At 37.7% G+C, this 14,218-nt stretch overlaps 1 protein-coding gene across 12 annotated transcripts in view; it reads left to right on the top strand.

Moving 5' to 3' along the window:
- Nucleotides 1–14,218, top strand: part of IBTK (inhibitor of Bruton tyrosine kinase) — a 98,623-nt gene that overhangs the window by 16,812 nt on the left and 67,593 nt on the right. For 10 of the 12 annotated variants that reach the window (XM_070559034.1, XM_070559030.1, XM_070559028.1 and 7 more), the window contains 3 exons: nucleotides 7,865–7,989; nucleotides 11,270–11,380; nucleotides 12,721–12,891. In XM_070559034.1, coding sequence (XP_070415135.1) covers nucleotides 7,865–7,989; nucleotides 11,270–11,380; nucleotides 12,721–12,891 — 407 coding nt within the window. Of the gene's footprint in view, nucleotides 1–7,864; nucleotides 7,990–11,269; nucleotides 11,381–12,720; nucleotides 12,892–13,036; nucleotides 13,316–14,218 lie in introns of those variants that run through there. The other 2 variants (XM_070559039.1, XM_070559037.1) reach the window with 1 other exon arrangement.

Genomic DNA, 14,218 nt, shown 5'->3' with positions numbered 1-14,218 from the left:
TAAATACACAGCCTAGGGAAGGCAGTTAGAATTGTACCTACTGTAAAGTAATTAGTGTGCATCCAGAAAGTAACATCAGCATTTGAGGTAGAGGGATAGAGGAAGTGATTCTTCTACCCACACATTCCTCTAATTTCACTTATCCCTCCAATTTGTTTGCCCTTTGGACTTTGGAAATGGAAATTGGTTAAAAGTAGAAGAGATTTAAATGGGGGCACTGTATAATTTGAGTTTACCTAGTGAGCAAGCTAAGTAAGGACACATTCTTCATTGTTATTTCTAATTTGGACCCTGTATTGCAGGTTACCATTATAATTCCATTCAAGAACTTTATAAGCCTTCCAAAATAAAAATGAAAATTTATATCATAGACTTAGCTGTGATTAAGTTTTATCCCAGTTTAGTGGGTGTTACCCTAATCACTAGTGTGATTTGCATCTATAGTTTGCAAGAGTGAACTATTGAAAGTTAACGTTTCTATAAGAACAGTAACCAATATCATGTTTGCTTCATTTAGAACTTTTATATGTATATATTAATAACATATTTAAATAACTATATTATTTTCATGAAAACTAAGAGGATATGGCTGGTGGTATTTACTCATTTGGCAGTTAAACTTTAGCTGCTAAAGAAACAAGGGACAAATGTTAGATTGCTTACATTGAGACAGGTGCTAATTTGGATTTTCTGATTTCTATTCCTAGAATTATGTAATATATTAATAGATTCATAATTTAAAAAACAACGTTGGTCTTAAACCAATAGACAGCCAGTTATTTCCCCAGCAAAATTGGTTTATTTGGGATTAGTAAAGAATTGCAGTTTGGGGGCTCTACAACCATGGTAAGCCACGTGTGTGAGTCCCCCACAACACAAGGAGGAGAAACTTTTATAGAGGAGGAGAGGAAGTTGAGAGGGCATTTGTAAACAAAGAGTTTGAGGTGTAGTGACTTTTTATTGGCTGAGTTGTGACAGTCTCTCATTGGCCAAGCTTTTTGCCAGTCAAGAAGAGGAAGTCTTTCTTTTTCCTGTTGGGATGTACTGTTGACTTGGGGCATGAGATCTACCCTGTTTGGCCCCCTGACTCCAGTTCATCAAAGTTTCTGTTTATTAATTTTCACGTTTTCCCTTTTTGATTGAGATCTTTCTCTGAAAATATCACTGATCAAGAGTCAGATTTTTCTTATTTCAGCAGCCTTTTGTCCCTCGATGCCAGGAAGGACCATTCTTGGGTGTTGTGTCTCACATTGGAGGGAAAGTGCACAGATTGGAAACCTGTTGTGGCCACATTTGAGTAACAAGGAGGGGTAGGCGGGAGAAGTCTCAGGCACTTTTTATGTAAATTCCATATGTTATCAAGATCATAGGCAGTAGAGATCATCTGGGGTGTTATATCATTAAAGGTTTGGCAGACAAACTTCCAATAGGCCTGGTCTGAACAGCTTAGGAAAGCTGTCTCAGCAGATATCTTCTGCTTCAGTTTTGGGAAATCTCTGCTTTCAGGTCACCAGATGATGTGCATGTCCAGTCAGGGTTTGGTGCTTTCCTTAAGTGTGTCACATGAATCCAAGAAACTATTCCCTGGAGTTTTGCGGCACAAGAGTTGGTTAACAGTACATGATAGGGGCCTTTTCAGTGAGGTTGAAGAGTCCTTCTGGAGGTGTCTTTTCCAATAGCTGAAATCTCCAGGTTGCAAAGTCTGATGCTTAAGGTCTTTGTCTTCCTGGAGCACACTGAGAAGATTGTTCTACCAAAACATGGTTATTTTTAATTGAAGCACTTGGGCCTTTGCAATTTTGGAATATATCTCCTTTTATCAGCTGTAGATCAGAAGAGGCAGGAGCCAAGTGCACTGGGCATCCTGTGACTGTCTCAGAGGGTGAGAGTTTGTGAATTCCAAAGGGAGTGGATGTGAGGTTTGGTAGGACTGATAGTAATGCTTTTGGCCAAGGTATTTGAAGGGTCTCTACAAATTTTCCCAATTGAGTATTAATAATGCCGTTAATGCATTCGACTAAACCAGAGGATTAAGGGTGGTAAGCACAGTGAAAATGTTGTAAAACTGGCCAGACAGTGCAGACTTGTCAAAGTCCCTGACCAGTAAAATGGATTCTTTGATCACTGTCAAGTTTGAGAGGAGTTTCCCAGGTAGGGATAGTCCTTCCCAAAAGGACTTCAGCCACGGTGAGGCAGTAGCCTGTCTGCAAGAGAAGGCTTCAGTTGAGTGAAAAAACATACAAACCACGACTAAAACATATTTTTATCCATGAGATGGGGGAAGTTGTATGAAATTCATTTACCAAACCTTGAATGGTCCATTGGGCAGTTAAAATGTTCAGGAGCAATACAAACAGGCTTCCCTGGATTGTATTTTGGACAAGTGAAGTAGGTACTTTTTGTGGCCTTGTTAATAATTCCCCACCAGTATTGATTCATGAATGTTATCATTTTGTCAGTAGATGAATGGTTAAATGCATGTACCGTGGTTAAGAGTGGAAATTTTAGAGTCTCTGGTAGGACTGGGTTATTTGGTCCATACCAGAGCTTTCGTTTTTTATCAAACCAACAATTGTTGAATTTCCAGTCTTGTTTTTCCTTTTCTGAGGCCCATTGTTGGGCTTCTCTAGTCAGTTTTTCTAAGTTATCGTCTGGAGAAATATCCCTTTGGAGCATGACAGAGGCTTGGCTGTTGTTGGTTGCTTTAAGGGCTGCATTTCTTGCGGAAATGTCAGCAAGGTGATTTTCTTGAGCTTCCTGAGAGTCAAGTTTAGAATGCCCCAGAATCTTAATAATAGCTAAAGCAACAGGTAAAAGTATAGCATCCAGGGGGCCAGCCCAGTTACATAGTGGTTAAGTTTGTGCGCTTTGCTTCTATGGCCTAGGGTTCACTGGTTCGGATCCTGGGTGCAGACCTATGTGCCACTCATCAAGCCCTGCTGTGGCAGGCATCCCACATATAAAATAGAGGAAGTTTTGCATGGATGTTAGCTCTGGGCTGATCTTGCTTAAAAAAAAAAAAAAGAAAAGAAAAAAGAAGAAAGTATGGCATCCAATAATTCCTGGATACAGGACTCATTTTTGATTTTATTTCTGCTGGAAGTAAGGAAGTCATGTTGCTTCCACAGCATTCCAAAATCATGAGCAATTCCTAAAGCATATCTACTATCAGTATTGGCAGTTTTGCCCTTGGCTAAAGTACAAGCCTGTGTAAGAGTGTACAGTTTATCGGTTGGGCTGAAGTAGCCGTAGGTAAAAAGTGCTGCCTCAGTGACATCAAAAGCAATTGTAATAGCACACACAATATAGATTTGCCATGGTCACTTTTTATATAAGGACCGTCAGTGAACCATAAAAGTTGCCATTAGCCAAAGGAGTTTCCTGCAGATCATCATGAGGAGTCAGGAGGTGATCTCTCCTTAAGCAGTCATGAGGGACTTCATCAGTAACAGAGGGAAGAAGAATAGCAGGGTTATGGTTATTATAACATAAAAGAGTTATGTGAGTAGCAGTTAACAAAAGGATTTTGTAGGAGGCGAAGTGGCTGGCTGAAATATATTGAGTAGGATGAGAATTCAGGAGGGCTTCCACTGCATAAGGTACAAAAATGGTTAAAGGGAATCCCACAGTGATTTTCTCGGTGGGCTTAACCAAAAAGGCAGTAATGGCTCTAAGGCAAGGGGGTATCCCTGTGCCACAGGGTCCAGCTGCTGACTGTAATTGTGGGTCAATGGTGGTCCCCGTGTTTTTGGATGAGTACCCCAAAGGCATTCTTTTCCTTTTCATATACAAAAAGGAAAAAGGGAATCTGATAATTGGGATGTCGAAGGGCATGTGGGTTCATCAGACTCTCGTTTAAGGCCTTAAAGGCTGTGTTGTCTGGTTCTTCCCGTAAAGTTGGGTCAGGGTTATTGTTCTTTAGTAAAATGTAGAGGTTTGGCTATAAGAGAGAAATTTGGAATCCAGTTTAGGCAATAATCAGCTAGCCCGAGAAAACCTGGCAGCTGGCACTTAGTTTTGGGTTTTGGGAAACTTAGGATACCATGAAGCCTATCTGGATCTAGGTATAGCCGTTGTTGTGATATCAGATCCCCTAAATATTGAAGCTGGGTTTGGGCAAACTTCAGTTTTCTTTGGCGACCTTATGTCCCTTTAAGGCTAAAAGTTTTAGAAAGTGGATGCTGTCTTCCTGTGAGGAGGCTTGGGAAAGAGAGCAAAGAAGCAAATTGTCCACAAGTTGCAACAAAGTAGAACCTCTAGGAAACTTTATATCATCCAGAGCCACCTTCAGGACTTGTGAAAAATAAGGGCTCTGAGTAAAACCTGGAGGCATTACTGTCCAGGTGAGTTGTTTTCTTTCCCAAGTGAAAGCAAAAAGGTATTGACTAGCTTCTTCAACTGGAATGCTAAAGAATGTACTGCATATATCAATTACTGTAAAGAATTTGCTTCCAATGGGAATTGATGCTAGTAGCACATGAGGGATAGGAACCAACAGGGTGTTGAGGGATAACAATGTTGTTTATTGCTTGGAGGTCCTGGACAGTCCTCTACCCTCGGCCCTTGGGTTTTCTCACAGGTAAAATAGGAATATTTCAGGGACTAGTACAAAGGATAATGAGGCCTTGAGCCTTGTAATCCTCTACTATGGGCTTTATACCTTGAAGGACTTCTTTATTTGTAGGGTATTGACTAATTCTGGGGAGGGGTTTTGAAGGATCTATTTGAATCTTGGTGAGAGGTGTGCTGTGAATTTTACCAGCATCAGTTGAAGATTTTGCCTAGAAGGAAGGTGGTAGTTGATTCAGTAGGGACAAATGATCAGTGTTTAGAGAATCAGCTCTAGTACCGTCAGAGACTGAGCAAATAAAAAGTGTAAGAGAGTCATTTAGTTCATCTGGTTGGCTGTTTTGATGGCTACTGTCAAATTCTAGAAGTGTTTTCCCTTTCAGGAGAAAGAAATTCAGGCATGATAGTTTTCCAAGCAGTCTTGGCCTAATAAGTGAATAGTGGCGGAGGAACTGAGGAGAAAAGGGTATGTGTCTCTCAAAGGGCCTAAACAAAAGGGAGTAGGTTCAGAGACAGGAACCTTTCGAGGTTTATTAGAAATCCCCACTATTTGAACTGTTTTAGTACTCCAGGGTAGGGGCTGCTTTATAGTAGTGGAGTTGAGTACTGAGTGTGTGGCTCCGGTGTCAATTAGGACAGAAAAAGATTCATCTTCAATCTAGAGAAATGTTTCTCCGAGCCAACAGAGAGGATTGGGTAAAGCTCGTGTAGTTTCTCAGAGCCCCGTCATTGAGAATTTGGAGGACATTTGGAAAGGCTGGTTACAGGGCTGAAGGTGCTTGAATTGCCTAAATTTTTAGCAGTCTCTTCTCCAATGTCCTGGCTTTTTGCAGTAACAGCAGAAACCAGGAGTTTTTTGGTTTCGTTTAGGGCCTTCATATGCTAGAGTTGAAGATTAAGAATTTTAGCGGTCTTTCTTTTAGGTGACTCGTCTGGAATGCGAGAGCGTTGGTTTGCCAGATTAACTAAATCTGGAGTGGATATACTTTTCCATTCCATCCTTATCCTTTTTACTAGAAGGGAAAGGTCCTGGTTCAGCCCATTAATAAACATAAGGTTAAAAGATATCTGGGTGGAATCAACATCTGAAAGAAGACCAGAATTTTTTTTAAAAAAAATCAGAAGTAAATTATAATAGTCATGAACAGGTTCATTGGGTTTTTGTGTACAAGCCCGAATTTTGTTCCAATTGACAGATTTTGGGAAATCCCTGTGGAATTGCCCAGGGAAGTCATCTGGTGATTGCCCAAGCCTGATCATACAGCAGGTCTGCAGCTTGGTCTCCTAGTTGTAATTCTAGAGACCTTTTAGGATTATCTCAGTTAGCAGTTTTTATCCAATGCTGGGTCTGGCCTTCACTGACAAGCATATGAACTAGTTGATATAAGTCAGAAACCAGGTTGATAAGTTTGAATCACTATGTTAAATTCTTGAGCAAATCTGTGAGGATCTTTGGTTTCTTTGGGGCAGTCTTTGACTGTGGCTCAAAGTTCAACTTTAGACCAGAGAGTATAAGAAATTAAGGGTTTAGCCTGCGGATCCTCAGAAGGCTTAATTTAAAGGGACAGGTTCTGATAGGTTCAGAGGAAGTGGGAGTGGGGAAAGGTTCAGGGAAAAGGGAGAAGTTTGGCAAGAAAGTTAGAACGGGGGAACTGAGAATATAGAGGAGGTGTAGGCAGTACAGGAAGGAAGGAGGAAGATGGTGCTGGAGGTAGGGCCTGAGCATGAGGAGCTGAGAGAGGAACACGATGGCGCCAGAGGCTGAGCCTGAGGCAAAGCCGGTAAAGAGGGACAGGAGGCTTCAGAAGCCATTTTATCTTTCTTTACTTCTTTGCCTCAGTTAACCTTAAAATTTTACTTTGCAAAGAAGCAATTTTAGACTCCTGATAACCTTTGGGAGCCTCAAAATACCAATTGAAATAGGTGTTCCATTCAGTTTTGGAAATTACAGAGTTATGGTTGTCCAATTTGGTTTTAAGAAAAGTTCCCCACAATGGCCATGATATTTTAAATTATTTTTGGTTAAATAGGTCCATTTATTTAAAAATGAGCATCAGGAATAACCTTGATTTTCAAACATAAAGTCAACTGGGGTCCCTGTAGGGGGGGCACTCTCAAAATATTTAGATAACTGGGATTCCATTTCTTAGAGATTTTTTCCTAGAGCGAAAGAATCCTCCTCAAATATCCTAAACAGCTCAAACAGCTTAAACAGCTTGAATAGCTCAAACAGCTAGCCCACAGGTGTAATACCAGCCAGTTCCAATAGAACAGTCCTATTTCAGCAAGGTGGACCGCAGGTTGACAACGTAGTTCCAAGGAACAGTGTGCTCCCGTGGGAGTCAGGCCAAAGGCTGGACCAGCACAGTTCCATCGAAAGAGTCCACAAGTTGGACCAAAACCTAGCACAGTTTCAGTAGAAACAGTCTGGTTCCAAAAAGAATCAGACCGAAGGCTAGCGCAGTTCCAAGAAACAGCCTGATTCAAAAAATCAGGCTGAAGTCCCGCCTGAGTACTTGCAGACAAACAAGACCTTAACTAGAAAAGGATGAAGCCTTAACATAGTGAATAAAGCCTGGAGAGCTTCAAAACACAAAGAGGGTGGAAGCTCCTCTGGCAGAAGCTTGGATTCAGGAGAAAGACTTAACCCTTAAAGTCCAGGGTTGGCGAGAAAAATAGCTAGCTCAATGGGCTCTGCTATGGGTCCTGTGCCTGTTTTGCTCACCAGCCTTGGAGTTGTTAGGGGTTTTTTCTGGATTCCCATATGGGCCACCAAAATGTTCATGTTAAGTAGACAGCCAGTTATTTCTCCCACAAAAATGGGTTTATTTGGAATCAGCAAAGAATTGCAATTTGAGGTCTGTAACCATGGCAAGCCCCCACAACAAAGAGAGGAGAAACTCTTTTATGGAGGGCAACAGGAAGTTGGGAGGGCTACTGTAAACGAAGAGTTGGAGGTGTAGTGGCTTTCCATTGGCTGAGTTGTGACAGTCTGTCATTGGCTGAGCTTCTTGCCAGTCAAGAAGAGGAAGTCTTTCTTTTTCCTGTTGGATTCTGCTATAGATATAGGCTCTGAAACCTCCCCCTTTTTGGTCTCCCAACTCTGATTTAATGAGGTTTGTGTTTATTAACTCTTCACAAGGGTGTTGGCATTATCTTTCTACATATGATAGTTAAATTAGTTCCAGTAAAGAGTTATATTTGAGGTAAACTACTTTATGGAGTATATCTGTAATTGATCTAAGCTGATATTTGTTTTAAAATATAAGAGTCTAAAAACTAATTTTCATTTTAGATCCTACAGATGTCTACACTTGGGGAGATAATACAAATTTCACCCTGGGTCATGGAAGCCAGAATAGCAAACATCATCCAGAGTTGGTGGATCTGTTCTCCAGGAGTGGGGTTTATATCAAGCAGGTATTTTGAAAGTACAATCTGAGTACTTTTAGAGATTAAAAAGAACTTTTGTGTTTGATAGCTCGTCTTTTCATTTGGATTATGTTAACTTTGTTGAAGGTATGATAACATATTTTAGTGAAGAAATTGATCAACAGAACTTTACTAATTTTGTTTTAGATTTTGTTAGCCTTAGTCATATTTAGATTGTGTAAAATACCATAAAAATATGAGGTATTTGTTTGCAAATAGAAATTAGAGGCACTATACAGATACTAAGTTAATTTTTGAAAGGTAGAACTTCTTTTGATTTTCTAGCTTTTGTTGCCATTTAACAAAAATTAGAGTTCTTCAGATTGTTTCTCAAGTGAATTTGTTTTGAAACTCAGTATTCTTAGTTTTAGGTAAGTAAACTTGAGTTCTTAAGTATAAGTAATTGTAAAATTTTAATTTATGTAATTGTAAAGGTTTGGTCTTTGGTCTTATATCATTATGCTGGATGATTATCTTCCACTGTCATGGATTTTGCTATTGTTGACCTACTCATATTTCTCTGTAATGCTTTGTGTGTGTGTGTATAATTTATATCTCTAGCCTCAGCCTTTCTCTTGAGCTTCCTTACAGTTGTACTCTGGACGTTCTTTCAAAGTATTTAAATTTAACATGTCTGAAGTGTTATTTTTGCCATTTGTAAACTTTCTTTACTTAATTTTTAAAGCTATAAATCTCAGTTTGTGACTCCTGAGAATGATACCTCAGAACACATCTTCTGAGTTCATCTTTGTCTGATTATTTTCCTGGTATAATGGTTAATATCATTTCCTTTCATTTCCAAAAATATTTCGATGATATTATATGGCCACTGTATTTAAGGCCTTGTAGAACACTATTTTTCCCACAAAAAGGTCATTACTAATGGATCACAACTAGCAGTTTTTAAAAAGTGAAATAAAAGAGTTAAACTCTAGAGAATATTCCATTTTGAGAGGCCAGGAACAAGAGCCCACATGGGAATGAAGAGTGACTAGAGAAGTAGGGAGTAGAGTGATGTGAAAGCCAGGAATCTGGTGGGCCATTTACACAGACCTGGAGGGAACTCAGGATAATGGAAGGACTTGGGATGGACAGGAGTCTCTAGCCCGATCTCCGAGTCTCTAGTACATGTAAGGGAGATGAGCAGCATGGTAAGCAGTTAGAGCAGGATGGCAAACATATGTGCTGCTCCTGCCCTCACCTAGTGCAGAGACGTTCATAGATATTGCTAATCAATCACAGCATGCTCACACACTCAGTTGTTCTTTCTTTCTCTCTGTATGTGTGTTTGTGGATGTGTGTTTTAAACTGAGCTTGAACAGGTCCTCAAAATCCTCCTTAAAGTGGTATTCTACCCATCAGCAGCCACTAATGATTGATTAGAGTTGGGGCACTTAAGAAAGATACCTCTTTTTCTTTTCTGAGTTAGTACTTGATATAGTCAGATTTCATGAGCTGAGATTTTTCAGGAGCAAGGATTTTTACACAAGAGTGAAGGAATAAATGGTGACATTAGGAAACAAGCGGCTGATTATACTTTTGGATCCTAAGATATAAGTGCTATAGAAGAATAGAGCTTATTTCACTTAGTAGGGTTATAGATGAAACAATACCCTCAAAGAGAAAGGTATATTTCAGTTAAGGCAAGAAAGTGAGTGTATTTTGTGAAGAGATTAAGGATGAAGGATTTTATGTACCACCCAATGAAGGTTGAAGCTAGCACTGTGTACAGGTTTGAGAGGAAGGAAATCAGTGTAAATTTGAGTCAGAAAAGAGGAAGCAAATTTATGGGAATATTTACTGAGCACCAGTTATAGAGAGTGCCTCATTAGTCACTGAAAAAGGGCTGATTTAGTACCAAATGAATTTACTACAGGACAGAGATTATTAATATTAGCATAATATATTCCAAAGAACTAAGATGAAAATCCATGATCAGTTATCTCCTTAAAAAATTCAGAGATTTCAAGTTGGTGGACTTAAACTATGGTGTTGGTTGTTTTATAGTAGAAGTCAGAAATTGTAGAGTGGTATTTTAGTATTGAATATAAAATTGAACAAAGTATATTATTTCTGGTTTTATAAAATGATTGTTCCCTTATAGATTCTTACTTTGTATTACAAACTAGAATATAATTTTGAGGGTTATTTTTGAGTTTTCAGGTATTTGTGGTACAGCTAAATGAGATAATGGCTTCTTGCATTACTTATGATAGGCACATGTATTCGCAGGACTTGGCAAGTGGTTTAAGGATATGTATAAATAGAGCTTGCAGTTCAACTTATAATTGTCTTATTTTCCAAAGGACCTCGACTTTCTGGAAAATAACTCTAGGATTTCTTTATTTCTTAATCATCTTTTTATATCCTAAGTTAGAAATATTCGTAGATGACATAAGAAATATAAATGCAAATAATGTTTAAAAGTAAGAAAAAAGAATTTTTAAGTAGTACAAGGGTAAAATGATATATTGAATGTTAGATGCATTGAAAAATAGCAAAATGTGGCCTGGGGATTTGGTATATAAATACATGTATATTTAAAACTGCTCTTCATTTCCTGTTATTGTCTTCTGCTGATGCAGTGAACCGTTTCAGTACCTTTGTCTTCTGGTAAGAGTCTATATGTGGCAGAAGGCAAGGAGGTAGTTGGGAAGGAGGCAGATAAGAAAGGAAGTGGGGAAGAGAAAAAAACTTGATAATAAATATGAAACTATTTAAAGACATATCATGATATTAAAGATGTATTAGGTAAATTCAGATTTATAAAAAGGACATACTATCTACCCCTCACTCCTCATGGATAGGTGATGTTATTTTTAAAAAATACTTGTAAGGCATTTCCACTATTTTCTTTAATAACATATCACTATTTTTAATCTTTATGTTTCATATTGCACTCTACTCAATTCTTGCTATTTGGATTTTGTGAAATTAGAAAACAACTGGCTACTACTTTTTGCAGTTGAAGACTTAAGATTTGCATTTTCTTTTCTTTACTCTTTTCTGTGGTAACACATACTTAATTCTTTCTTTGTTCTTTTTCCCACAGGTCAGTGTTTTTAGATATACTTTTAAAATAAAGCATAAATAGTTTTAATTTTTATTACAGAAAACTTCAAACATGTACAGTGTAGAGAGAATAGTATAATGAATCCCCATGTAAACATCATTCAGCTTAGACACTTGGCAATATCCTGTTATTTCTTTTTATAAAACAGGGTATTTTATTCAGAGCACTTTAATGATATTCTCTTCTTTCCTTTAGGTGGTGCTCTGTAAATTTCACTCAGTGTTCCTGTCTCAGAAAGGGCAGGTTTATACGTGTGGTCATGGTCTTGGAGGACGTTTAGGCCATGGAGATGAACAGACATGCTTGGTAATTGAAATGTCATTGCATAGTTTAGGTAACTGCAGTAAACTTTTGATGAACTGGAAGCTTCAGTTGACTAAAAGAAAAATTTTTTAACTAACTATAAAGAGAAAATAATATACTAATTAATAATAGATTTTAAAAAATTGATTTCTTTTGTGGTATATCATGTTTAAAGAATTTAGATATGCAAAATTCTGAAGCATCAAAGAAAAGTTATTTTTGCTTATATCAAATATTGAGTCAGGAGGGTCTATAAATAAACTTTAAAATATTTCCATAGTTGAAATAAAAAAAGTCAGACTAATTGTAAAACCCTTTTGCTGAGGCAGTCTAGGTTTTTATTTGCTTTTAATTTTTTGTTAAAGTATTTGTGGTCTAAAAATTGAGCCAGTGTTTTCATAGTATAATCACAAAATTAACTCTCATGCTGCTGAAAGCTAGTGCTAATTGGAAGAAACCTAGTAATCAATACATATAAGAAAATTGCCTCACTAGGTTATTTTTAAAGTAATTTTTCTTTGAAGGGACTACTGGTATATTTATCTTCTATTGAAAGATGCTTTAAAAAGGAGAGAGAGCTATGAAAATAGCTTCCATTTTCTGAGGGTTTATTATGTTCTAGGCTTTGTTCATGCTTTTCATGCAATATCATTACCTTATTTTAAGCCTCACAACAGCCCTAGGAGGTTAGAGGCATTACTATCCTCATTTTATACACAGTGACTAGTAATATCAGCAATCAGTTATTGATTGCTTACTCTGTGCTGGAGACTATGTTTTATACTTACCAGCTCATTTACTCCTTACACCAATCCTGTTATCATCTAAAATACTATTATTATTTTGTATTTAGGTGAAGAAAATGAGGTACAGAGAGGTTAAGAAGTTTGATTGAGATCAAATAGCTAGTAAGTGGCAGAATTAAGATTTGAACTCAGGACAGGTGACTCCAAAGGAATATGATATCATATGTTGGGTTATTCACTGAAGGATACATCGATTTCTGTATTTTTATTTATTTCTTCATTACACCAATGAATGCTTTGGCTGAAGAGTTTCCTTTATTCATACCAAACAACTTTATACTTGGTATTTGATAAGGACTCAGAAATCATTTGAATTGAGTTATTTTATTGCAATGTCTTATGTTTTTGTTATTTTACTCATAAACCAGAGTCCATATGCTATTAAACTCATTTGCCCCTTGCTGAATTGTAGAGTTTAGATGTGACACATACAGCCATATGTCAGTCATGTCATATTGGGTGTAGCATCATCAGATTCTATTTGCATTTCTAGGTAGATGGTAAATATATTATACTAAAGTTAATTTTATTTTGTAGGTCCCTAGGCTTGTGGAAGGACTGAGTGGTCATAATTGTTCCCAAGTGGCAGCTGCTAAGGATCATACTGTTGTATTAACTGAAGATGGATGTGTTTATACGTTTGGTCTAAATATTTTTCATCAATTAGGAATTGTTCCTCCACCTTCCAGTTGTAATGTACCCAGACAGGTAAACTTTGCTTTTTTAAACAATGAGGTTACTGTTTTCTATAAAACCTGTATGGACAAAGAGATAGAAAGTATTAACAGCAACTTATTTTACTTATATTCAGTGGTATGTATTTATTCATTGGTATATGCTTTATTTTTCACAGGAGAAATTAAGCATAGTACAAATGAACATTTGTTTGGAGTAAGAAAGAAAGCGTTTGGGAAATGAGGCACCAAACTGCCTTAGATCCAACTTTTAAGCATTCATAACCAGAGAGGAGGGATCCAGATTTTTTAGGTTTAGAACTTAAATGATTTTGAGGCCCTCCTTAAGAAAACGTATGAAGTTTATAAACACAAAATGGACCATGCAGGTGAGGTACCCAGAAGCCTAAACGTATTAACTTCATGGTAAATCTGCCTCTACACAGAAATCACACCTGGTGAGTTGATGTGAGGGGACATAGGTCCAAAAGCCACTGTTCTTTGTTCTACTTTCCCCCTTCCATTTGCACAGCTACCATCACAAGGTACCCTTTCCTCAATATCAGGGACCTAGTACACAGAACTGAGACTGGTGCTCTAAATTAATATATTAGGATCATTACCCATAACAAATGTGTTTTCAGCTCATAAAGTTTTACATTTCAGATACTAAATTTCTTCACTGGTTTAATCCTCTGCATTTAAAATTATTGTTAGATGTATGCTTTTTATTAATAAGCTTTTAAATCCAATGCTTTTCCATTATGGATGACTAATGAATCAATAGGAATTACCCAAAAATGATTAGAGGTAGTCTCCAGTCTGTGGTGCTTTTTAGAAGAGCTGTGTTCTCCAACCAACTGTGGAATCTGTGAATATTTAATCATTTTGTAGACTTCTATAGGAATGGTAGATTTTACTCGTGTTTTTATTCTCACAGGGTGGCTACCTTGGAGCTCTGGGTTGTTGTGGACATACCCAGTATTCTCAACTAGGGATCGTTTTGCCCTCCTCCCTCCCCCCCTGAACTATTTTGCAATGTGCAGAGACATTTTTAGTTGTCACAACTGAGGGTAGGAGTGGGAATGGTGCTATTGACATCTGGTGGATAGAGTTCAGGGATGCTGCTAGACCTCCTACAGTGTACGAGACAATCCCTCACATCAAAGAATCATCTGGCCCAAAATGTCAATAGTGCCAGTGTTGGGAGACTCTGGATATATCAAACTTAAAAGTACCATATTTTATAGTAAGAATGAGAATGCCTGTTTTGCATATTGCTTGTTAACAAAAGTTTAATGGTTTGGTTTTTATACTGTGTCAGTTTTTTATATGTTAAAATTTAATTTAAAGTGGCTGTG

This window comes from Equus przewalskii, chromosome 9 (assembly GCF_037783145.1).
Source record: "Equus przewalskii isolate Varuska chromosome 9, EquPr2, whole genome shotgun sequence".
In the NCBI taxonomy this organism is placed as follows: domain Eukaryota; kingdom Metazoa; phylum Chordata; class Mammalia; order Perissodactyla; family Equidae; genus Equus; species Equus przewalskii.
The sequence above is the reverse complement of the archived record's forward strand: the minus strand, read 5'-3'. Positions and strand labels throughout refer to the sequence as shown.